General features: G+C 39.5%; 1 protein-coding gene across 2 annotated transcripts in view; it reads left to right on the top strand.

The window, feature by feature from the left end:
- The window catches only part of PDZRN4 (PDZ domain containing ring finger 4), a 265,494-nt gene that overhangs the window by 146,032 nt on the left and 95,598 nt on the right, over window positions 1–23,864 (top strand). The window contains exon 1 of one of the 2 annotated variants that reach the window (XM_074825466.1): window positions 9,698–9,797. The exons of the other annotated variant lie outside the window; for it this stretch is intronic. Coding sequence (XP_074681567.1) covers window positions 9,729–9,797 — 69 coding nt within the window. The 5' untranslated portion in view covers window positions 9,698–9,728. Of the gene's footprint in view, window positions 1–9,697; window positions 9,798–23,864 lie in introns of those variants that run through there. 2 annotated transcript variants of the gene reach the window in all.

Here is a 23,864-nt window from a genome sequence, read left to right as displayed (position 1 = left end):
GGGGAGGCAGCTGCTGAGCAGAGGCTGTGCGGCAGAGTTGTCCCTGTGGGTGGGCAGCAAAGGCCAGGCCCTGGAAACCACTGGCGTGGGACAGATCTCTCCTCTGAAGCTGACAAGCTCTTGGGTTTGCCTTTTTATTCCAGGAGGAAAGAGCAGATTTCAGACTAAGGATCAGAGATTTTGTTCAGAGATAAAGCAGGATTTGCTATGCTAATTTATTTTCCACAGGACATCAAAATAGAAGAAGAAGCAGCATCATTAATCGGATTTCATTTGTCTCCATTCGTGTGACTCTGCAGGAGTTTTTTCACTCTTTCTATCGTTTTTCTTCCTAACTCTTTACACCTGGGTTCAGACCTGCAGTTGCTTTTTCACAGTGACCTGGGTGAGCGTTGCAGAGAGCTGGGGTTTGGGGGAGGCCATGCTGACAAGGCTGAGGTCTGGTGTACCGTGGGGGCTCAGGGCACCCTGATGCTGGCAGAGCAGCTGGCGTGGGGTCCCAGCAGTGCCCGTGCCGAGGCCAGGACCAGACTCTGCCCAGGCAACCAGCTGGGTCAGCGTCCAGCAGACCACACACCTCCCGGACAGCTGGCACTGTAACCAAACACCAGCAATTTTCAGAGAAAGACACATCTAATAACATTAATTTTCTTCTAGAGCAGACGGTAAGGTAACTAAAGCCAGGTTGATTGGGCTTCATTGGGATTTTTACCTAATGATCTTCTAGAAAGCAGGTGCACTGGCAGTGATTTTAAGCTTTAGAAAGCCCAAACAGTGTACAAAGCAAACCTTTGATACTATGGGGATTTTATAGGGGGGGAGTCGCATTAGTTTTAGATCATTACAAAGCATTTGCTGACTACAACAGAATTAATGGCACTTTGATGGTAGTCAGTTAATGACTGTCAACAGAGTTGATTTCAGTTCAAATTGTAATTTAAAATCAAACTAGCCAGCTGTCAGACATGGGAGTGGTGTGGACGGTTCCTCCTGAAGCATCGTGTGGTGCCACTCCTGCATCCATCATTCTATCAGGTGTCTGTTGGGAGCCAGATTTGAGATTCAATCACATACACCACCTAATACTAATTTTAGGATGATGAAGTCATGATTAGTTACAGAAAACCAACCAACTCCCCTCTCCCTCACTATTGCTTTAAAGACTTACGTCATTTCTATGTTGCAAAATTATTTTTTACTATAGTAATGAACTTCTGACAGTTATATTACAACGTCTTTATGCTCTGGCAAAGGAGGAAGGCAGCCTGATTTGCTACAAGTCTCCTTTTGAGCTTCAATACCATGAAAACCCATTCAAGGCCATGAAAACTTTCCTAATCCCCAGGTGTTTTTCTAGGGCACAGTAGGCCATTTATATGAGGCAAGACAGAATAATCTATTACATTGCATGTATCCCTCAACAGTTCATCCAGATTGTCAATTGCATGAGCTTTGAAAGTGAACAGTGAAGTGTCTGTATTGGTAAATATGTCTCTGTAATGGTAGTGCATTATTCATGACAGGCTACTCCTCTCAGCATCTTTACCTCACTTTTGAAATACTCAACTATGCCAAAACTAATCTTGTAGATTTATCCAACTAATGGTACTTAAACTGCAAGGCAACTGAAAAGGAAATAGTCTAATCTACCTCTAGCTAGTATATTTTAGCCGCTCTGGGATGGAGACATGTTCAGCTGTCACCCTGGCCTAAGATATCTCTTGTTTAGTTTTTCTAATCCCTCAAATTGCTGTGATTATCATTTTTAGCAAGGGACTTTCTCAAGTCATGAGTAATTTTTTCTTTTGTACTTTTATACTGATTATCATACTATGAATATTACTTAAAACTTTTAATTAAGAAACCACACAAGACTTTTTAATTACATTTGAGTGCTGGAGACTGTGAAGGTGGCCTCAGCAGAAGAACTTTGATGGGTGTAACAGACCCCCATAATACATTCTTTGAAAAGCTCTGAAAAGTCTTAAAAGGTTCATTGAATTAATGCTCTTGCAAGACAGGTGTTACTTATTTTATAAGAATGTAAAAATGAAGAGCTTTTCTAATGATGCAGGTATCAGAGGAAAGAACAGAGCCAAGGAGTCCTCACCACTGCTCTCATCCTCTGAACCAGTTCCTGCTGCTTCAGCATTTGGGTTAGTTTTGTACTGTAAGATCAGTTTCTCATTGAGGTATTTCATTAATATTTGACTTTGTTTGGCCTGGGCTTGATCTTTGCATGTAATATCTTAGTTCCAGAAGGTCTTTCTTTCCCACACAGGTGTTAAAAAAAAAAAGGTCAGATGTAATCTTCAGGTGTGGGGGAAAATTCTGATTTTATTTTTTTTTTTAACAGATATAGCTTGAAAAGCTTTCAAACCAGTGAGGACAATAATAAAATGTATATTTATAAACATGTTTGAAGTCCAAAATCATTATGCCATCATTGATAAAGCCTTGTAGTGCAGTTGCACTATATGGTGTATTACCAACTAACGTTAGCTAAGGAACTTTCAGTTTAGTACATATTCCAGCTTTTTTGCAAGAACTGGTAAATTTGGAGCTTTAGAATTGAATTAGTAAAGGGATCATATTGCCAATATTAGATTTCTGAAGAGGCCAGCAATAAAACACAGGCAAGCTATCAGCAGGGGGACGCATGGAGAGAAATCTAGCTGCTGTACTCTCTCTGATAGCTCCCAGGAGTCACTGAATTCCTGGCTTCCTAAGCAGGCAGATGACTACTGACAGTTATCTGTCATAAAGTTGTCTAATACCTTTTTGAACCCTTTTCTGCTTTTTGCTTCCCGTGACTTTTGGTAATGAGTGCCACAGACAAATTACTTGGAAAAAAAAAAATCCAGACTTGTTGCTTTAAATATATTGTCTAATTATTTCATTGTGTATTATGAGAAGGAATGGCTTCTGTATGAGGGAAAAAATTATAGATTAAGGTGAAAGATGCAGGGAAAGTGAGCTATTACACATACGTGTTTCTCATCTATTCTTCGTAGCTCTTCCATTTCCATTAAATGATTTAGAGATGGAAAGACCAGGACGTCTGGCTGTATTCAGTTGTGGGTATTGCTGGTGTCTGTGCAGTTTCACGATGATAGTTTCTGCTCCATTGTCAGTCTTTTCCTAAAATTCCTCACATTCTGCTTGACTTCGTACTGTGGTTGAGCCTTGAACCTGTAGTTCAAGGAAACTATCTACAACTCCAGATCTATTTTCTGAGTAGAAATAACTACTTTAGAGATTGCAACTCTGGATATTTTAGCAATGTTCCCTATGTGCATTATGTAATGTTTATTGACATGGAACTTCATATCCCAATTTATCTATAATCAGAGTTTTTTTCCACAACTCTGTTCAGCCATTTTAGGTTTGTCTATCCTGAATAAAATTTTGTCATTTCCTTTAAGTCCTTTCAAGCTTGTTTATGAATAATTCTACTCTGTACACTCCATAGTGTTGAAACTGTCTTGTACAGTAAAGAGCTATCAGTCTGGTTTCACATGGTCACATGGTTAAAAAAAGTAAAGGTATGTCAGATAGTTTCCTTATAATTAACTGATGAGGTAGAGAAAGTTAAGACAATGTCCAGTTTCTTTTAGAATTTGTTATCAAAGTCCCCAGTTTAGAGAAGACTCTTAAGGCCAGCATTGACCGATTTTCTCAATTTAGCTGACACCGTCTACGTGATGTCTTTATATATTCCTAAGGCCTTAAAGTTCAGTATAGGCATCATTTGGTGTTCTGCAACACTTCTGTAATTGATTAGGGCAGCAGTTTAAGAAATGATAAGGAAGCCACTCAGAGTAAAATCCTCAGAAAATAATCTCCTGGATGAAATTTTGAGAAAGAAAAGAGAAAAAAGATATCTAAGCAGTCTGAAGTTTGGCCAGTAGACCTGGTAAAGGAATGGTACTTTTCCCAAAGAAGGCTAGCCAGCGCATTCACATGGGAGTGGTAGATAAAGAGGGGTTCATTTGATTTTTTTAATTTTTTTTTTTTTCTGTGTAGTACAGAAGGGACAAGTAGCTCTTGTGTTGTAAGCAATTGTGGCAGAGAGGGTTCCTCATGTGCTTGCTTTCCATTTCTTTCTAGACATGCATTTACATTTTGGACCAGGAATCCCATAGATCTCTGTCAATTTAACCATAGATGGAAAGAAAAAATCAATAGACTGGACTTGTGTTGTATGATGTTGTAGGTGCTCCTTATGTTCCGGGAGGCATCTGAGCCTAATGGAAGATTCCACATATGGAGCCCATTTGATTTACAATAAGGTAGACCTGGATAGCCTTCAGATAAATTAAAATCCTCCTGGGAAATACAGAACATAGGAATTCCATGTCCTGCTTTTTCTCCTGCCACGCTTATTCTTGCTGTAACTTTGAGCAGTGCATGAAGTCTCGGTGGCTGTGCTGAAGCATATGGGTTAAATCCAGCTGGTGGCCGGTCACAAGCGGTGTTCCTCAGGGCTCGGTGTTGGGACCATTTCTGTTTAACAACTTTATTGGTGATCTTGATAAGGACATAGAGTGTATCATCAGTAAGTTCGCAGATGACACCAAGTTAAGCGGGACTGTCGATCTGCATGAAGATAGGGAGGCCCTACAGAGAGACTTGGATAGATTGGATCGGTGGGCCAACGTTAACAGGATGAGCTTCAACAAGGCCAAGTGCCAGGTCCTGCACTTGGGCCACAACAACCCCATGCATCATTACAGGCTTGGGGAGGTGTGGCTGGAGAGCTGTCTGGAAGAGAAGGATCTGGGGGTTCTAATTGACAAGCAGCTGAACATGAGCCGGCAGTGTGCCCAAGTGGCCAAGAAAGCCAACGGCATCCTGGCTTGTATTAGAAATAGTGTGACCAGCAGAAGTAGGGAGGTGATAGTCCCCCTGTACTCTGCACTGGTGAGGCCACACCTGGAGTATTGTGTCCAGTTTTGGGCACCTCAATATGAGAGAGATATCGAGGTGCTGGAGCGAGTGCAGAGGAGGGGAGCGAAGCTGGTGAAGGGCCTGGAGAACAAATCCTATGAGGAGCGATTGAAGGAGCTGGGACTGTTCAGTTTGAGGAAGAGAAGGCTAAGGGGAGACCTCATCACTCTCTACAACTACCTGAAAGGACATTGTAGAGAGGTTGGTGCTGGTCCCTTCTCACAGGTAATTAGTGACAGAACAAGAGGGAATGGCTTTAAACTCCAACAGGGGAGGTTTAGACTGGACATTAGGAAAACAATTTTCACAGAAAGAGTGGTCAGACAGTGGAATAGGCTGCCCAGGGAGGTGGTGGAGTCACCATCCCTGGATGCGTTTAAGGGTCGTTTAGATGAGATGTTGGGGGATATGGTGTAGGGGAGAACTTTGTAGAGCAGGGCTAATGGTTAGACTCAATGATCCCGAGGGTCTTTTCCAACCTGAATGATTCTGTGATTCTGTGAGTTTAAACAAGTGTCTTTCCTATGGACATAAATTAATGTTCCTGCAAATATTACATATTTATTGTAGATACACATTCTTACTTTTTTTAAGAATGCATTTTGTGTGTTTTAATCATGCATTTTGTGTGTTCTGATGTCTGTGGAAAATGTATAGTGCATTTTTACCTTGAATTATATTTTCATCTATTGGTTGTAGGCAGTGTGGTTAAATTTTCCAGTTTGCTGTATTTGCAAAAATCCATTTTATTGGAGCCTAAGCCTATTTCCATGACTTTGCACTTCCATAGCTTGCACCTTCATTTAGCCTACTGGGTAATATACATTATTTTAGAGTTCAGGGTTAGCTTGTATGCAAATTCTGAATCTTTGGGTTACATTCACTGAAAGTTTTTAAGTTTTCCTCTGCAATCTTAGGGCTGGAAAATTCCTTCTTTTTCTAATGTGCAAACTGACTGATGCATGCAATCACCTGATTCCAGCAGCTGATGCTTTATTAAAAACATTAATTATCACGATGAACTAAAAGATCTGGCCAGACTGAGGTCAGGCCTTAAGAGTCTGAGCCTTTGTTTAGGATGTTGGGGTTAAGCAAAGGGTTTTTCCAACTCCCTTTTTTTAATGATATTTTTGTTGTACAGGTATGGAGCCTAAGACTACAAATTGCGTTGCCATCTATTCTGTGAGATAAATTTCTGGGAATTCTTCCAAATGTATAGAGTAAATGCAGTGATGTTGGTAAATTCAGGAGGAGAGTGTGAATTCAGGGGCATGCAAAGGAAACTTGGACTTCCACCTCGCTGGGTTTCACCACTGAGTTTGGACCAAGAACTTCACTACCCTCCCTTAAAATGAATGTTATAGTTTATTATATGTCTTTTAGCTGTGTGATAAAGAAGATATAAAGGAATGAGTGGCCTTTAATTTGCAGTGTCATTGCCTTGAATTTTTTGCAATGATAAACTTTCAAGCATGGGTGCTTATAATTAGACACTTCTATACCTCAATGAGGAAACTATATACCAAATGTGTAAGTCATCTCCTAGATACTTAAAATGAATTAGGGGACCTAAACAAGGGCACCTTGTTTGAAAATGTTAACAGAAATTTTGCTGTAACTCTCCTGAAATTAAACTCCATCCCTTTGCATTATTGCATTCCTGGATTGACTATAAATTATGATTTTAGTCTTTATGGTAACATTAAATTGTAGGTGATGAACATGGAGAACTCTACAATCAAGAAAAGCATTGAATTATTCAAATATCTTTGAATTACATGTAGAATAAGAATGACTTCATTATGTTTTAGTACCTTTTCGGTCCCTTTAGCTACAAATTTGATGGGGGGGGGGATTAAGAGGAGGGAGAGAAGGAAGGAAAGAAAGAGATTGCTATCTCCCCAACATCAAATGCAACTTGACCAAAGCACATCATATATTTCATTTTAGTCATTAGTTCAATCAAGTTTTGTCTTGAATGTCATTCTGTGCTGCACAAAGTTTTGTATTTTGACCACTTGTAAAATCAAAGCAGCATATTTAGCTGGAGCTCAAGAACCTGGAAGTATACCTTTCCTTCTCAAATAAATCGTTCAGCCCTGTAGGCTGTGCCCATTAGTGGCCGCAGAAGCAGAAGACAGAACCCTTTTACTCTCTGTATGGGCAGAGGGCAGGCACTTTATAAATGAATGGAGAAGCCTATGTCAGCTTCAGAGAAGGAAACAAAAAAAAAACAGAAGAAGAGCAATGGAAAAAGAGACTGTCAGGAGAAACTGCTGAGATTAACTGTAGTTTCCCATTGCTTATTTTGTCTGTTGCGGTTTTGTTGTTGTTGTTTGTTTGTTTCTTGTAGTTAGACAACTGGATTCCTGTTGTAATAGATCCTTTTTTCCCCTCCTTTTTTAAGAAATAATTTTAAGGGACTATCAAAAATATACCAAGGTAAATCATGTCTCCTTTTATGAATGTAGTTTAGCTTTCAGACTGTGTATGTGTCAGAGGAAGAAGTTGTGTCTGTAGAAGGAGAGAATACTTTCATCGAAAGATGTCATGGTTGTCCTTGCATGACTGTTGTCTAGTTCATTGATCTGACTTTTTTAAGTTCAAAATTTACACATCTGAGAATTCTTCTGCACCTCAAAATATAGAAACCTTCAAAGATTGAGTTGATGTTTGCTTCATGGGTTTAAACCTCTCAGCATGAACAGCATTTCATGGGAGTGTGGAGGAGGAGAACAGAGGCTGATTCTTTCTAACAATGATGAACTTGCCTCCGTGGTTCGACTTTGAAACCCTTGGACTTTGGGAAAGTTCAGAACCAAACCTGCCTGCTCAGGTTCTTCCACCAAATAGAAATTAATGTTATGTTTCAGAACAGTGCTGGAAGCTGATACGAGAAGAGCCTGCTCTGTTAATGGTCATTATTTTATTCCTCCTGACTCTGCTCATTTATTAAAGGAGATGAAATTTAATTAAGATTTAGTCTCAACCTATCTGTAATTTACATAGAGGTTCTAGCAAACTTTACTAATATGCAGAGTTTGCACTGATGGTCCAGTTTTTCCTCTAGGTTTCTCTGCTTGGCTTTCATCCTGGCTGTTAGGTAAAATTAAGGCCCAGAAAATCAGATTATTACTTCCCAAGGGGCAAGACTGATAAGCAGCACATGATTGTTGATCTGCTTGCTACCCGGTGTTGTGGTGTTTGAGGTGCTGCTAGGTGCAAAGCCAATTTGTTAACAATTAGTGCTCATTAGAATCATTTCCTGTTATCGATTTTAAATGTTTGACAAAGCACTTTTAGGAACTGCAACAACAAAAAAAAAATAGTAGCTGTACATCAGTGCTTAGTAATTACAACTCTTTAGGGCCCAGTGTCAATCTTAACTAACTGGTTTCATTGGTTTCCAAGTAATTATTTCGGCTTTGGATCCCACCTGCTATCCCCTCCAGATTTAAAGATGCTTTGAAACAAGGACATAGTTCTTGATTAGCAGAGTTGCTGAGAAAGGAGTGATAAAACAAAAGCAACTTTTTTATTTTAAGTCTTGGTTTGTCATGGCTTGCACTTTTTATCTTGCATAGCTACCAATGGATTATATGATACACAATATAGGAATTAGTGTCAGCCTGGAATTAAGTATGATTTTCATTGGCCTTAACATTTAACATGTGGGTTTAATTTTAAATACATCCTTGCCTTTATACACACATTGAGAATTGTGGAGCCATTAAATTTACAAATGGTAAAATTAGGTATAATGGCATGTTATAATAAAAGCTTTGATATCTAGGAGTCCAAGAGAGTATATCTGTTGAGCTTCTTGAAATTTGGGCTATAATTACTATTAATTTGTTTTACATGCCAGAAAATACTTGAATGCAAGATTATTTAATAAACAGTACCATGTGTGTATATATGTAAAAAGCACCTGATCAGGCACACCTGCATTTCCACATATACTGGATGTGTATGATGAGTCGTTATAGGCTCGTGCCTTTTTTGAGTACACTGGAATTTTGGCTAAATTTGCAGTGTCAAAGGTGAAGCTAGAAGTATAACCATCTGGGTTAATTTTCTCTCCTTCCTTCTTTGCTTTAAATTTTTAGCAACAGCAGCTCAGGTTTCACAAGCACTCTCCTAAAATGCTTGCAAATATTTTAAATGTATTCCGTGATCCCTGTTGCACAAGGTGGAGACCTAACATAAGGCTTGGCTCGTGCCTTTTGCCACCCCCATTCATGAATTAGTCTCACAATTACAGTAAAAATTAAGGCGACTGTGGGTGAAATACATGAGGCTTAGTCGCTCTAACCTTAATAAACAGAGATGGTATTGATACAAGTGAATTTTGTTTAACCACAGTACATTTGCTTCTTAATTAGTGAATATTCATCTGTCATCAGCAGCAGCTATGACACCCCTCCCCGCTAACATGTTCTGTCATAAATAATCAATGAGAGGCTATTAATATTCATGAGTGAGAATCTGTGTAGTCATGTGCACTGATGCAGAGACAGGGGGAGTGTTGCCATGAACTGAGTCGAAACTCTGTGTGTGTGTATACGTGAGTGTAAGATAGTTAGGGAAAGGGAAGAAGAGCATGCTGCTACACACTGCCCTGCCTTGTGCTTCCAGCTAACAGTGGTGTGCCTGGTTTCGGGGCTGGAGTGACTGATGAAAAACAGTAGTCAAGTCTGGAGGGTGATTCCCTGTCAGTGCATTTGCCTTTCAGTGCTGGGGAAATTAGAGGCTTTGCTCTTGTGTTGCTTATTAGGATGGGCTGCAATCTGTGCACTTTTCAGAAGAGAGAAGAGCACTACAAACTGCTCTATGAAGTTTCACAGGTGAGTGCAGAGGATATTACCAGCATCTCCAGAGTAAAAATGTGTGTTCTTTACAAAGAGTAAGTAGAGATGCTTTTGTTTTGCTCTGCCTTTTTTTTTTTTTCCTTTGCAAAATTGCTAGCTAAGTTGGGGGGGGGGGGGTTGGTTATTATTAGTATTTTGGGTGCCTGTTGTTTTCTGCTCGTTTGCCACTCCCCCTTCAGATGACTTCCTGTGGGATTCTTTTAACATTTTTGTGCATCTTCTGCCAAGATGTCAGTCATGTAGCAGCAGTCTCACTGAACCATATCGGTGATGTTTTCAGGGAGCCCTTTGCTTTGGTAATAAGACTGATTTCAGATAAGTTGCACTGCTGCCTCTGAAAGCGTTAGGTCTGTGATCTCAGGCATTTCTAAGTTAAGGAACAAAGTTTTTATGGCATATCTGTGCTGGCCAAGAAGTATGTTAAATTTTCAGATTGATTAACTAAAATTGAAATTATTCTGAAATGTGCTTGTCACATTTAAACAGGTACTGAGTACAACAGGGTTTCCACGGGTGAGGTGTGCTGTTTGTTCATTCATTGTGTGTGTGTTATTTCTGTTTACTACTAGACAAAGATCTTAATCCTATCTAGATATTTTGGTGTCTCTTTCAGCATCGTAGCAGTATGAGTAGCAGTGTAGCAGTGTGCTGTTAACGTGTTCCCAGCTCCTTCAGAATAAGATGAGAAAAGACGAAACAAGCACTTACCATAATAGCCCATAATTTTTGCTCGCATCCTATTGAATCAGTATTTGATTTGCAGCTTTTTGTTTGGTTTTTCCTCTTGGCACAGCACACCCTCACATACTGAAGTTTAGTGCCTGTCAGCATCTGTTCTCTCCCTCTCTATAATTTGTCCTGGCTTTGACACATTGCCATTGACGGAGGCTGAAGGCTTGCAGTTTTGGACTGCACTGCTGCTGACAGGCAGCGTGGAGGAGAAAAAAACAGCTTACGGTGTTGGTGGTCTATTGGCACAGCAGCAGCTAAGTGCCCATTGCCGACTGGTTCCCTCCGAGTTCCTCCTGACATGATTCATTTCACAGTGGGCTAATTACAAAGTGGATTCTCTACACATGAAGCAGCCTCCTCAGTTGCGGTGTTAATGCACATTTTCATGGTAATGTGATCAGAGCCTCATTAGCCAGTTTCCAAAATGATCCTCTGCATTAATTAAATATAAAAATGACTCTTTTTATCACCATAGAGAGGAAGAAGAAGATTAACATTGTTAATTACCACTGGGGGCGATACCTCTGCATCATTTTTTATGACAGAACCAGCAGGCATATTCAATCCTAAAAGAGTGTCCGTTTGCAGGTAACCTGCCCATTGCCTTGCCTGGTGAAGATGGTCTCTAGGTGGAACACTTCCCTTTAGTTCAATAGTTAGTCGTAATCCCATCATCATGTTTTCTTACAGCAATAGCACAGGGAAAAGCGTAGCAGCACGTTTCCCACTCCTCCCTTTCCCCCTCCCTAGCTCTGGATTGCCAAACTGATGTGAAAGTGTAAAATGGAGAGAGTGGAGTAGGTCGGTATCTGCTTTTCTGTGCCAGGGAATAAAAAATGCAGGTTGTGCTGTGAAGGGGATTAGACATCTCTTAAAGGGCTGTATGTGTGTAGGGAAAAAAGAGGCTGTGCCTGGCTTAGAGTGAATGCATTTTCAAAATATTCCTTGCAGTAATGTTGCATAGTAATAAATACTATTGAATTGATCAGCAAACCTAAAGGTGGGGTTAAGAGATTCTAGAGGAATTCTTCCCTTTATCTGTTATCTTCTCTGCTGTTGAGTTGGAGTGTCTGTGGATGTGAACAACCAAGGTGCAAAATGAACTAATGCCTTCACTTTTTACTCTGGTGCTTGCCAGATAAAGTGTAATCCCTGGGAGGATCTGAGCAAGTTTCCTTGGGGAGTTGAAATACAGTGAGCCTGGTGCTGCATCTTGTGCTGTTAAGGAAATGTCACTGATAAGGTGCAGAAGGAGAGCAGAGAAATGACTTAGTGTTCTCGGTGCCAGATCATGTGTTCATCTGTAAACTCATCCCTATCTTTGTTTCAGTGTATGCAGGTCAGAGCCCAAAGGATACTGAGCATATTTTTAACCAGGTGCTACAGAAGAGATCGGGTAATATCTTGCACCATAACTGCTTCTGTGTACAATACTGATTTGCTGCTATGGGGGGAGCAGCAGTAGAATATGATAAATTAAATTAAGCTAAGGCCAAGCATTACTACTTGATTTGCAAATCCTTTTTTAACTCTCCAGTCCTGTAATTCCTATACCACAGCTTTAGCTCTTTCATCTGCATGATTTCTGGAGAGCCTGGGACAAGTCAGCCTGTCAGGGACATGAACTGACTGAGGATGAGCTGTGGCTCACTAGCATATGTGGATCAGATTGATTAATTTATATTCATATAAGGAAGCAATCCTAGCCTCATCTCTCACCTTTCCCATGGTGGGCTACCTGATACTGTGGGTGGTCTGTACACTCACGTACTTAAAAGTACAGTAAACAAAGAAAAGCATGTTTGCAGAGGAAAATGATGCAAGCATTTACAGTGAGGCATGTTTTATGCTACTGTTTGTAGTGAGGTCAGATCCAGCACCAGAGAGCTTTTTCTTGTAGAGCTGCTGGGAAATGAAGACATCATTAGAATATGTATAATTCCTCGCTCTTTCCCCCACCCCTTTCCTTCAGGTTCATTTGCCTTTCACTGAGATACCAGTTCAGAGACCATGGAGGCCCTCTCCAAAAACAGCATTTGCTTGCATGATGGAGACTTCTGTTTTGATAACTGTGTCTTGTACATGCAGATCGGGATTAAAACAAAAAGTCAAATAGTCATGTTTTAAGAATGAAAGGTTTTGAGATACCACTAGGTGTTGTTGAAAGACTCTTGTTCTTCTGAGTGCCTCTTCACCTGTCCCCAGGACATGAGGATGGGTCAACTTGACTTCTTGACTTCACTGTGAGAAGGAATCAGTCATAGCATCCCCCCAAGTCCTCTTTTCCATATGCCGGCCAGCAGAGAAATGGAACATGTCTCAGTTTGAACTTTATGTCCCTACCTGGTAATTCATGGGGCACTTTATGATTATTTCCTGTGTGCTGTATAAGCAGGCTTGACCTAATGAATGTGCAGCTAGGAAGTTTATGTCAAGTTACTTAGAGCAGGTGGGACCCAGTGTGCGCTCATGTTCATTAGGAGCAGACCTCTGCCATTCTCAGCTGATTTTCTCTTGCACTGCTGGTGTGAAAGAAGTAAGTTTAAGTCATTTGTTAGCTGCATGATGAGGACTCTTCCAGTTTAGCGGAAAGGATAATAGAAATATGGCAAGGATTGGAGGGAATGAAAGTGAAGCACCATCTGATCAATTGTCAACAGTGATCTTCAACAGCCTTGTGTGAGACTCAAGGAAATGCAAATTTTTCACAGAATTCTGTGGGTATCTTATGGAAATCATTTCTGTTTGCTGGAATTTTTGTGCTTTGTTTTCAGAATGTGAAGTTAACCCAGAGAAAGAGGGGAGGGAGAGAGACAGAACGCAGTGCTTTTGGAGATCAACCAAAGAGCAGTGTGAACTTTTTTGAGTTACATGTTAAGAAGGAGTCCTAGCTCAGGTAAGCTTAGAATTGAAAGGGAGAAAGGAGAAAAGCTAGAAGGGTAAACAGAGGCAATCTGTGATGGCTCACAGTCAGTGGTTGAGTTGGGATTAAAACTAGATGGTTGCACATTTATATTTTGCATTTGACCTGAGATGATAGTAGAGTCTGCTTGCAGCATTTTTAAATCCTCTGAAGCCTGATTATGCAGTTTTCTTCTCATGTTGGTTTCCTTAATTAGCATACAGCTCAAATTTTCACCAGTTCAGAGTTCTGATTTTATGTTCATTTTGATATCCCTTGGGCTACTGGAAGTACCTAGTTTTAGTGGTACACCTCTTCAGATTCAAAGGTGTTCACAAGAGAGACATCAAGCCTGCCCACTGAAACAGCAGAGCAACTTCTGTATTTTTCAGGAGATGCTGTTTATAGCTAGCCTTGAAATAAGAAAAGAGGACAGGGGGCCAAGGAGTGTTCCTTGTCACTGGGACCTGCTTTCTCTGGTATTGATGAAGTTTGGGTTTATTCAGAAGATTAAATAGACTAGATGATGTGATTGTTATTTTAATTCTGAATCAACGTCCTGCCACTAGTATCATTTTTGATACTTACACCCGTGTGTGGTATTTACATGGTAACTCCTCAGTGTGGTGTTTGCCATTAGCTCTCGTTCTTTTCTGGAAATACCTGCTGGCAGCTTTTGTGTCACCTTTGTTTGCTGTATATCAGTGCCACCTCCAAATGCTCCTCATGAATTTCACCAGCAATGGGAAAGTACTATCTTGTGCTGCATCAGCACAAACACATTTTTGGGTCCATTTATATCTAAGTTCTATTTTTAACAGAAGTTCTGTGGCAGGACACTTTCACCTCTAGAGAATATGAAAGGAGAAAATTCTAAATTTAATTGTCTGGAAATTAGCTGAATTATCTGAGTTGAATTAAATCAGTAGCAAAAGTAGATCTGGTTTCATCTTACCGCATTTCCTAGCTTTTCCTTCTTGCTCCTCTCTAAATTTTTAAACAAAACAACTGAAAAAACCCTGATTCTTATTTTTTCTAAATAGCTCTTCTGAATACTGATTTATCTCTTTGAAAAGTTGAAAAATAAATTTTGAGGTGATGAAGGACTCAACAAACTTGTAGGAGTACTGTTTCCTCTCAGTTTAACTGAACAATTTTAGAGCACTGCTCTATGTAATTCCCCTCAAAGCTACACTGTCTCATATTAGTAGGGCAATGTATTTAGGGTAAAAATATAATCAAGTAAAGCTTTTCATACGTTTCTAGCCATGCCCTAGAAACTTGCTTGGAATTTCCTTGAAGAACCTCTGCTGAACTGAAAAGAGTTTAAAAACAGAGTTCATAAAAGTTGACTTCTCCTACAGATAAGAGATCGTCTTTGTGGTTAGCAGGCACCTTTCCTGGTTCTTCTGTTTCCTTGCTTATTTACTTTACACTGATAATTGAGCAGCATTCATCTAAATAACTAATCCCATTGCCATAACATTTCTGTAGGCTGTACTCAAAAAGAGACACCAGTGTTGTGGCATTGCTAACAGCTGAGCTCTTGCTCCTGGTGGAGGAGCTCACTGTCCCACGCTGGGTTCTGGTCCATGTACCTAGGGTGCATTGGATGCCCAGCAGTAACTGTCCCCAGAGCCCCAGGCACCCACGCCTCGGCTCTGTGCTTTGAGTCACAACATGCCAGCTGCTTAAAAGAGAAGATACATCTGAAAGACTACCTCTCGTCTGGATTTAGGCTCTCACTACAGAGCTGTGTTTAGGTGTGAGGGCTCTCTGAGGAGTCCTGGAGGATTGTACCATGGGGTTTTGGGTCTGGGGATATCTAGGCTGCTTAAAATAACCAGCTCTGGCCACCTGGACAGATGGTGGCTGTAGGGAAGACACCCATGAATACAATTAGGCATGTAAGGAAGTAATCTGATTTACTAAAAACCTAAGGATTTTGGGGATCATTCTTTTGAACATGACACCTGAATTATATGCTTAAGTACCTAAGTGTTATTTTGGATCTCATGCCAACTACCTTTGATAAAATGCTTTTTTTTCTGATAAAATCCAGGAAACTCTGAAGTCTTGACACTGACTTCACCAGGGCCATGTTTTCCTTTTCTGTCCTTGTTTACTGTCTTGTAAAAGGCATATAGTTCCTGTGCATACCTCAAGAAGAAGGATAAAGAAAGAGTCCTGAGATAAGAAAGCAGACAATAGTATGTAAGATAAGAATTCAGGGGATGGATACAACAGAGGCAGCTATAAAAAGCCATACTGAGATTGTATCAGTAATCTGCAGGGATATGCAATGCCATGAAAATAAAAAAAGTGGTTGAGGTACTGAATAGCATGATTTTCTCTGTCATTTTGCTGTTCCTTGCATCTTGAATTTAACAATGGGGATTAAGGATTCTTCTAATGATCAGATTTTTATACATTTTTTACAGAGCTATCCTTTCTTGAGGCTTGCTTTCTGATGTGATTTGGTATGGATATAATCCTCAGGCCTAAGGCAAAACATATCTTTATGTGAGTCTTATACATCAGTGATGTGATGAAGCCAATCTTGCTACCTTGAGTATTCACAGACTAATAACCACCAAAGAAGTATATTTTTGGGGTTCAGTATATTTGCTTTGTGGTTCATTGAAGGGGAGGGGCATTAAAAAGTCAGTCAAACACTCTGCCAACTGTATGTTAAGAGTTAATTGACAGTAGGTTGTTTCACCAGTTTTCTCTCAAGAGCTAAGAGCTTAATGGAGGCATGTACAGCAGGGCTTGGTGATAACCAGCAGTTCTTTCTACCCCTAGGGATTTGGTGAGGTCTTGTAAAAATAATTTTAAAAAATCTGAAAATTACTTGGATCTTTGGCTTTAAGGCTGTTTAACATCAGAATGTGTTTAAAGGACATGAACTTTTTGTAATAGTACTTGCTTTTTTGTCCACCCCATAACGTTGAACCCACTGGCTAATTTCAACCACAAAGGTTTTTCTTATCTTCTAGTTTCATGCAAAGGATTTTGACGATACTGTTAGGTAGATTTTTTTTTTTTCCCAAGAGCAAGAGGATTTCCTAGACTACAAACATCACCTCAAAATATCAAGACATGAAAGAATTTAAAAACTTAGATGAGATTATTCTTTATAGACTTTGTGGTTGCAGTGAAAGCAGTTACTTGCTATTATGTGTGCAATAAGCTTTTAATTTGTTTTACTTTGTTCAATAATTGTAATAAAAAGTCTGTTAAGAGAGGATATTAGATCAGTAACTGTTAAAAGGTTATCTATGATTTTTTTATAATAAGCAGTGGTTCAGAAAGAGAATTCCACAAATACTTCGATGCTATGGACTGAACCTAGAAATGGAATTGCAGTGTCTTCATATAACGCACTGTGAACTCTCTTATAGTTATTTGTATTTTATATTTTAGTTTAAAATACTGGTATGGACAGGCAGAGGACAACGTGGCTATTTGGCCATTTCTACATAACAGGATGATGTAAACTTGCATCACCCTCACTGTTGTGGGTTTTTATTGTTTCACTTTGAGGAAGTTAGGAAATTCTGCATATCCTTCTCTCAGGTGGAAATAATAATTCATTCCTTTCCTCCAGGATGAAGGTTGGGGTTTTTTTGTTTGGTTGGTTGGGTTTTTTTAACCAACAGAAGAAAACCCTGATAATCAACAAAGTGAAGGAAAACAAATACTTGTTTTCTTTTGTTTTGTGGTCTGATTGCATACAGTAGCAGTTTATTCCCTAGAGGTTTTGGCCATGAAGTTTGACCTCTGAAGCAACATAAGCACAGTGGAATGAGTAATATTCCAAATTATCACATCATATATAGAATTCCTGTGCTTCATGTGTGTTAATGTCAGAGTTGAACCTGAGAGGACTCAATCTGCAAAAGTCTACAAGCATCCTTAATTTGTCTAGATACAACTCTAGTTTTTGTGCTCTTCACCCAGCTGGAGAATTTTTTCTGTTTTGTTTCATATCTCTTAGTATTTGAGGGGTTTGTTGTTTGGTTTTTTTTCCCTAGCTCCTGGAATCATACTGTTTTGAAAAAAAAAAACCACTTTTCATTAAAAGAATCAGTGAGCAAAGTTTGCAAATATCAGTCAGATTTACTTTACAGTTTAGGAGATTTGAAAGGAATTGAGATAAACTTGAAAGATAATGTTTAGAAACAGTCTAATTTCTTGAGGGTTTGGTATTCTTCTGCATGTCTAGAGTAGGCATCATTGCTTGAGAGGTGAGGCTGAGACCCACCCACATAGTGTTAGCAGCTGTGCATGGGCCTGAGGAGGAGGAAAATGTTTGGCTCTGGACTTTCAGGGCTTGTCCACAGACTTCAGTGCCAACAGGAGCCAGCCGTGGCTGTGTCATCACATCATGGCACGCTTGAGACACCCCCCCCTCCCCCCCCCGAGTTTCTGGCTAGGATTGCAGGTTCTGCCCCTGCATCTGCAGACATGCCTTCAGGGACCATCCTGCTTGCAAATGTCAGTGCAACTTCTGTGTCCATGTGCAGCAAACTGGTGAGGCTCCTGGGAAAGATCCACAAACTTACTAGGTGTTCAGTTGCTATCTAATGTCAGAAAGATTATGAGCTGCAGTGCCAGGACCCGTGTCCTGAGGGCCAAGAGGAGCATGGGAATGGGAGAACTTCACTAAATCCTTATGAGGACTGAACAATTGAAATAATCAAAGAAAAGGATAATCTTTGATTACCTGTGATATAGCAGAACAATTGACTGACCTGTTTAATATGTTCGATTGTATTTGTAATGTGCTTTTTGCATATTATAGTGATGGATTTGCAGGGAGAGCTGCTCAGGGAATAATCATTATTCAGGCCTTCGACTTCCTCATGGCTAGAACGTGAAATATTCAGATTCCTCATGATATCTATGGACATATGACCTGCCAGCTCAAAACAAATTTTAATGGCAAGAAAAGATGGAAGAAAGGGTCAATTATTAGTTAAAGTTAAGCATTTGGAATGCGTTCTCAGAGATCAGGGTTACTAAAAGTGGGGGTGGCATCTCTCATTGCAGTATGATTTTATCCATATGTTAAATTTAATTTGCTCTGTGATCTGCTATTACAGTCAGGAAAGACAGAGACCCATAAGGTTGTAAGTGGAGAATTCCAGAAAGTGTGTGTGGTGTCTGCATTGTTTTTCAATGAGGAATAGAATTCCATCAAAATCAAAATGCTTCACAGAAAAATTAAATTTCATCAAAACGTGGTCTTAGAGGAAAAACATGAGAAAGACATTTCCAGAAATGTCTGAACATTGTTTATATATCAACACAGTGAAATACTTAAGATGATTAAGTTTTGAAACATCTTATATTCAGTAGTTTTTTTAAAAGTGTGTTATTTCATCTAATAGAAAATTTAGAAGCCATAATTGAGTGATGTGTTCTTTTATCTTAAAAGGTTTTGCTCTTCCAGAGTTGGCTGTACTGTTTGTGAAATCTAAAACCTTCTCCTGATGTGGAATTTCCATCCTCTCTGTATTTCCCGTTCTGAGATATGTGACTTACTGTGGGAAACTCCTCCCTGTGTATAATCTTCTTTACCAGTGCACACTTCTTGTAGAGATTTTGTTAGAGAGCAGTCTCGTATCTTGAAGGAGAGAAAAAAAGTATATAGAGCAAGAAATGTTTGTGTAAACAGCTTCCAACGAAGTACTTATTAGAAAAAGAATACATCATCACCTTCACAGTGTATGTTGTGATGTCAGAGAGGGATGTTGCCCTGTTTAAGAGAATTTGCCAAAAGCTGACTTTTTGCTTTCTGGATATTGCACGCCACTGGATGGGTGATTGTGGCGTATTGAGGCATAGGGCCTATTTAGTGTGACAGTGTGACTTGGAGGTTTGGATCTAATTCCTTCTCTTGTGGGTATATTTGAAGAAGTCCTGGTTTCTTTTTTCCCTTTCCACTATAAAGTTCTGTATTATTTAAAGCTTTAAAGATTAACTGTAGAGATTTCAGTAAATGGCTAATGAAGAAGGTCGAATAGTATTGTCTAATAATGATGATGGTGATCACAATAAGCATGGTAAAATGCTAGATTGATCCACTTAGCAATTACTAGTAAAGTTATAACACAAGTGGATCATTACAGTAGAGTGTAGATCTGCCTGCATTTCCCAGCAGCTCTGAAGTCCCACGCTTCCTCAAAGTCCAGAAAGTGTTTGGTTCAGTTTGTTGGATGTCTGTTTTTTCCTTCACTGTACACTAAAAGTCAGTTTCGATAGGAATTTTCTTTGCAATTTCCCCAGAACCTCTTCTCCAATAACTAAGGGAACATGTTGCTTTTTAATTCATATATTTTATTGTATTGTGCAAATTAGAGGCTTTTTAGTATGGAACAATTTCTAAATATTAATTTATTGGTACTACTTTCTTCAGGTACTAGTAAAAATAGGGGATTTTTGCTACCTGTTCATCAGTACTGGAGTCTTGTTGCTGTAAATATGTTCAGCATAGATATAAAGTCTCACTCCTGTGAGCATAATATATTTCAAATCTCAGGTGTGAATCTTACTAAAGCATTTCAAACCCTCTTGATGAAGTAGTTTTAAGTTCTTAATACAGGAGGTTGTTCCCATTTATCTCCAAATGACCTCTTTGTCCCCAGATTTACATATTTCCTTGAATTAAATATGTCATTTGGTCATGTTCAGTAGGAGAATGTCTTTGAAAGTCCGACCTGTGGGAACATGATGAATAGTGACAGGGGAAGGATTTTGCCCAGTGAGAATACCAAATCATATAGCACTGTAGTTTCACTTACTAAATATTGTCCAGGCTCTATTGTTGAACCCTATGCTGCCAGTGTCACTTTGTCAGGATGTTTTCTGTCCTGTGACTAGTAGCTTCAAATGTACTCATCCATCTTCTTGTCCCATTACATTTCATGTGACTGATGTTCTGCACCCATTAAAATTGATGGGAAAGAACAAAGAGAAGAAAAATGCGCCCTTCAACTGATTATGCCTTTGAAAGAGCAAATGAGACTCTATTGCTATCTAGAGTAAATTGAACATTTATTTCTAACTATATTACTTAACTTTTATTAATCCTTATTAGCAGTAGATCCCTTATTTTGTTATTTCGGTATTATGTTGAGAGCAGTAAGTTTATGTCAGTATTTTCTCCTTTAATTTTGTGACAATAAGTGAACATACAGACTCCTTTAGATATATCAGCTGCCTCTGGTAATCTTGCCCATGAGATATTGCTAGCATGCCTGAATACCCTCTCAGGGAAGGATGGAGGCATGTTTGACAAGCCCAGGCCTTTCCTCTGAGGAAGGACCCACAGGGCTTTGCTCAGCCACAGCTTCTCTGTGCTGAGAGAGCACTTGTGTGGGACATCACAAGGTTCTGCTTGGTGGTAAGGGCTTGCTCACTCATGCTAAGTTCTTCAGGGCAATTAAAGGGAGACTAGAAATACAAGAGCCTTTGTAGTATTGGCTTTGTCTTCTTTTCACAGATACAGATGGCTTCCCAAAGTACTAGTCCAATGTTTCAGAGTTAGACGAGGGCCATTAGCCAGCTGAATGGAGAGGATAGATGTCATATTTACTGACAACCAAAGACATAACATAGGAAAATCAAAAGGGAAGGCTCCTGAGTGATTGGTAGGTCTGATTTTTTATAGCTTATATGACAGCCTTCTCAATACAGCAGCAACCATTCTTTCCCATTTGTTCATAGTATGAGAGTGTCATCTCTTTTTTTCAAATTTGGGCTTTGACCATGGGCATTTGTGTGCCCCAAAAATGCAACATAATGGTCCCCTTTAGGCTCCCTGATGTTCTTGTAGAGACTTGAGCAAGTGCTGAAAGCAGCTGTTCACTTCCCTAGTGGTACTTGTATGCGTTAAAGTTTATTTCCATGCAACGTTCAAATATGTTCTGGATTTGTAAAACTTTGTGGCAGAATTTGGGTTTCTTAGACTTTGTCTTGAAGTTAATGCTCTGTCTTGGCAATTCAGGCTTAGTTGGTGCTCTGAAGTTCCCAAAGTGTGTTTGGCTTGAGGGCTGGGAAACACTGCAGAGCTCCGAGTCTTGAGATACTGTTTCCTACACCATTATCTATAATTATTTGAGTTTGCTGATAGGCTTCAAGGCCTGTTGCTTTGTCCAATGTTTTTCTCAGGCTGGAGATGGTGTACTTTGAAGTGGATAATATTCTTATGTTGGCAGTGGATTCACTTGGGTTATTATTTATCCATATTTTAAAGACAATTGTTTGCATCTATAATTTGGGAAGAGGAGCTTGATTAAGATTAAAATAGGCAAATAAGACTTTAAGAACCTTAATTTACTGCTTTCTTTATGAGCACTCCTGCTCTCTTTAGTTGCTTACTTAAACTCCAGCTGAGAGTGGATTCATTATTTTAAAGAAACATTCTTACAGTAATTAACTCCTGAAATGAGTGGAAGTTAGGCAAAAATGCAATGAACCTTTAGTCAGGTCCTGCTTATGCAGGACAGTTCTGGACTATTCAAGCACACTGTTACCCTTATCATTAGAGGCACTTGAACAAGTAACCTGAGGGTAAATAGAGGCATAAACTTTATGTGCAGGGGTATATTGCCACTTTCTATTCTGTGCTAAAATGACTTGGAGAAAGGGGACTGGTGGCAGAATGTGCCCTGTATTTTATTTAGGACAAAAGTAAGCAACAGATAGATGATGCTTTAAAATTTGCACCCCTGCAATGGTCATTTTTTCCCATGCGTATGTCTTCAGTGGAATATGAAAAAGGTGAGAGGTGGAATAGAAATCTTGGCTTGCCCTTCTTGATTGCAATGACTGCAGCAGCTGCTGGGAATAGGTCCCAACAAATAAATTCTGTTGCCAAAGAAAACCACTTCTTAGAACTATGCAGAAAGGTCATCATTCAAATAACAGTGCTGTTAATTTCTAGCATGACTTGAGAAGGGATAGGTCTCAGCCTCCCACCTCCTCATACCTCCTCAGGAGACTTTAGTTGGGAGCTACTCTAAGCCTTGCATTACAGATTTTTCAGAAAAGCTGTTGTTCCCATGTTTTTTATTTGGAAGATACTGAGAATTGCTTAGCTTTTGTTGCAGTGAGGAAATCTGAATGCAAGAGGAGAGATGAGAAAATTGGATTTCCTTTTATTGAACAGGACACTATACAACACTGACAGAATATTTACTCCTCTTTCTTCTAATTTGATTCTCTGACTACCATATCAATCTTTGTTCATTGGTGAAACAAAATTATAAAGTATCATAGCTGTTGCTGCTTGTACTTCAGCAACAACTAAAAGATGGGAATGAAAGATTTGAGGAATTCTATAAGATTTATTTGCAAATTCATCCACAATTAAATGCACCAAGTGTACAAAGTGTTGTGAGATGGCTCCCCAAGCCATTTCAACCAAAAGGTCTTTTGTGGTTCCTATTATTCTTCCTCTAGTGAGAGGTTTTGTATGGTATGGATGTGTTCAGTACTAATAAGTATTGAATTCTGATTGACTAGCTTTCTTTCCACTCCACAGCACATATATAGTCATTTGAATAATACAGATTTCACTGGCATTACTAATATGTACAGCAATGTGGAGTAAAAGTTTACTGTTTGCAGTTAAAATACTGTGAATACTGTTGCAGTGATAGGCTGTTGTGTTTTTTTCTAGTGGACAGTTGTGACTTTTACCTTGCTATTAAAGAAGCAAATACAGAGTTGCATCAAGGAAGTTCATCTTGCCACCCTGTACTGGGATGGTTTTTGTTCAGCCTGTACAGAAGGAAGAGAGGATCGCCCTGGCCTCTGCTGAGCAGAATGTGCCACCAGTTGCAGTAAAAACAGGGTGCTCTCACAGTTTTGCTTACAGGATCTGAGGATGATCCATAAGCAAGCTAGTCGCGTGGTTGCATTTGTAGAATAGGGCTGTATTGGTTATCCCTTTCCAGGTAGATAACTGTAGGCAGAGTAAAGTAAAAGATACATGGCTGAAGTTTCAGGTGGTATGAAATATTTTTTCCCTTTGTTATTTCAGGCATCTGTAGAAGTGTGCTTACAGAAAGCAATATGCAGAATTAAACCTTTCAGTAAGGAGACTTCTATACTTCAAATGTAGTGGAGGTTTGTATTTACAGCAGGAAAAAGTCAGGCTTCCTATAGATTGGCATTATGTTGGGCCCATTTGGAGAATAGAGGCAGAATTCATCTCTGGAGAGTATTTTCTGAGCATGCTGCTGGAAGCACAAGGTACTATTTGTTTCTAATTCTTAGAAACAGGCCTGTAGTTTTTAATCTATTTAGCATTCACAGAGCACCTGACACACTAAGATCTATAAGTGCATTATATGCTGTGTAAATAAATTAGGAAGAAAATAATGTATTAGGGATAA

The sequence above is a fragment of the Strix aluco genome, chromosome 5 (genome assembly GCF_031877795.1).
Source record: "Strix aluco isolate bStrAlu1 chromosome 5, bStrAlu1.hap1, whole genome shotgun sequence".
NCBI classification, from domain to species: domain Eukaryota; kingdom Metazoa; phylum Chordata; class Aves; order Strigiformes; family Strigidae; genus Strix; species Strix aluco.
Note: the sequence above shows the minus strand (reverse complement) of the source record. Positions and strands in the feature narration are given on the sequence as shown.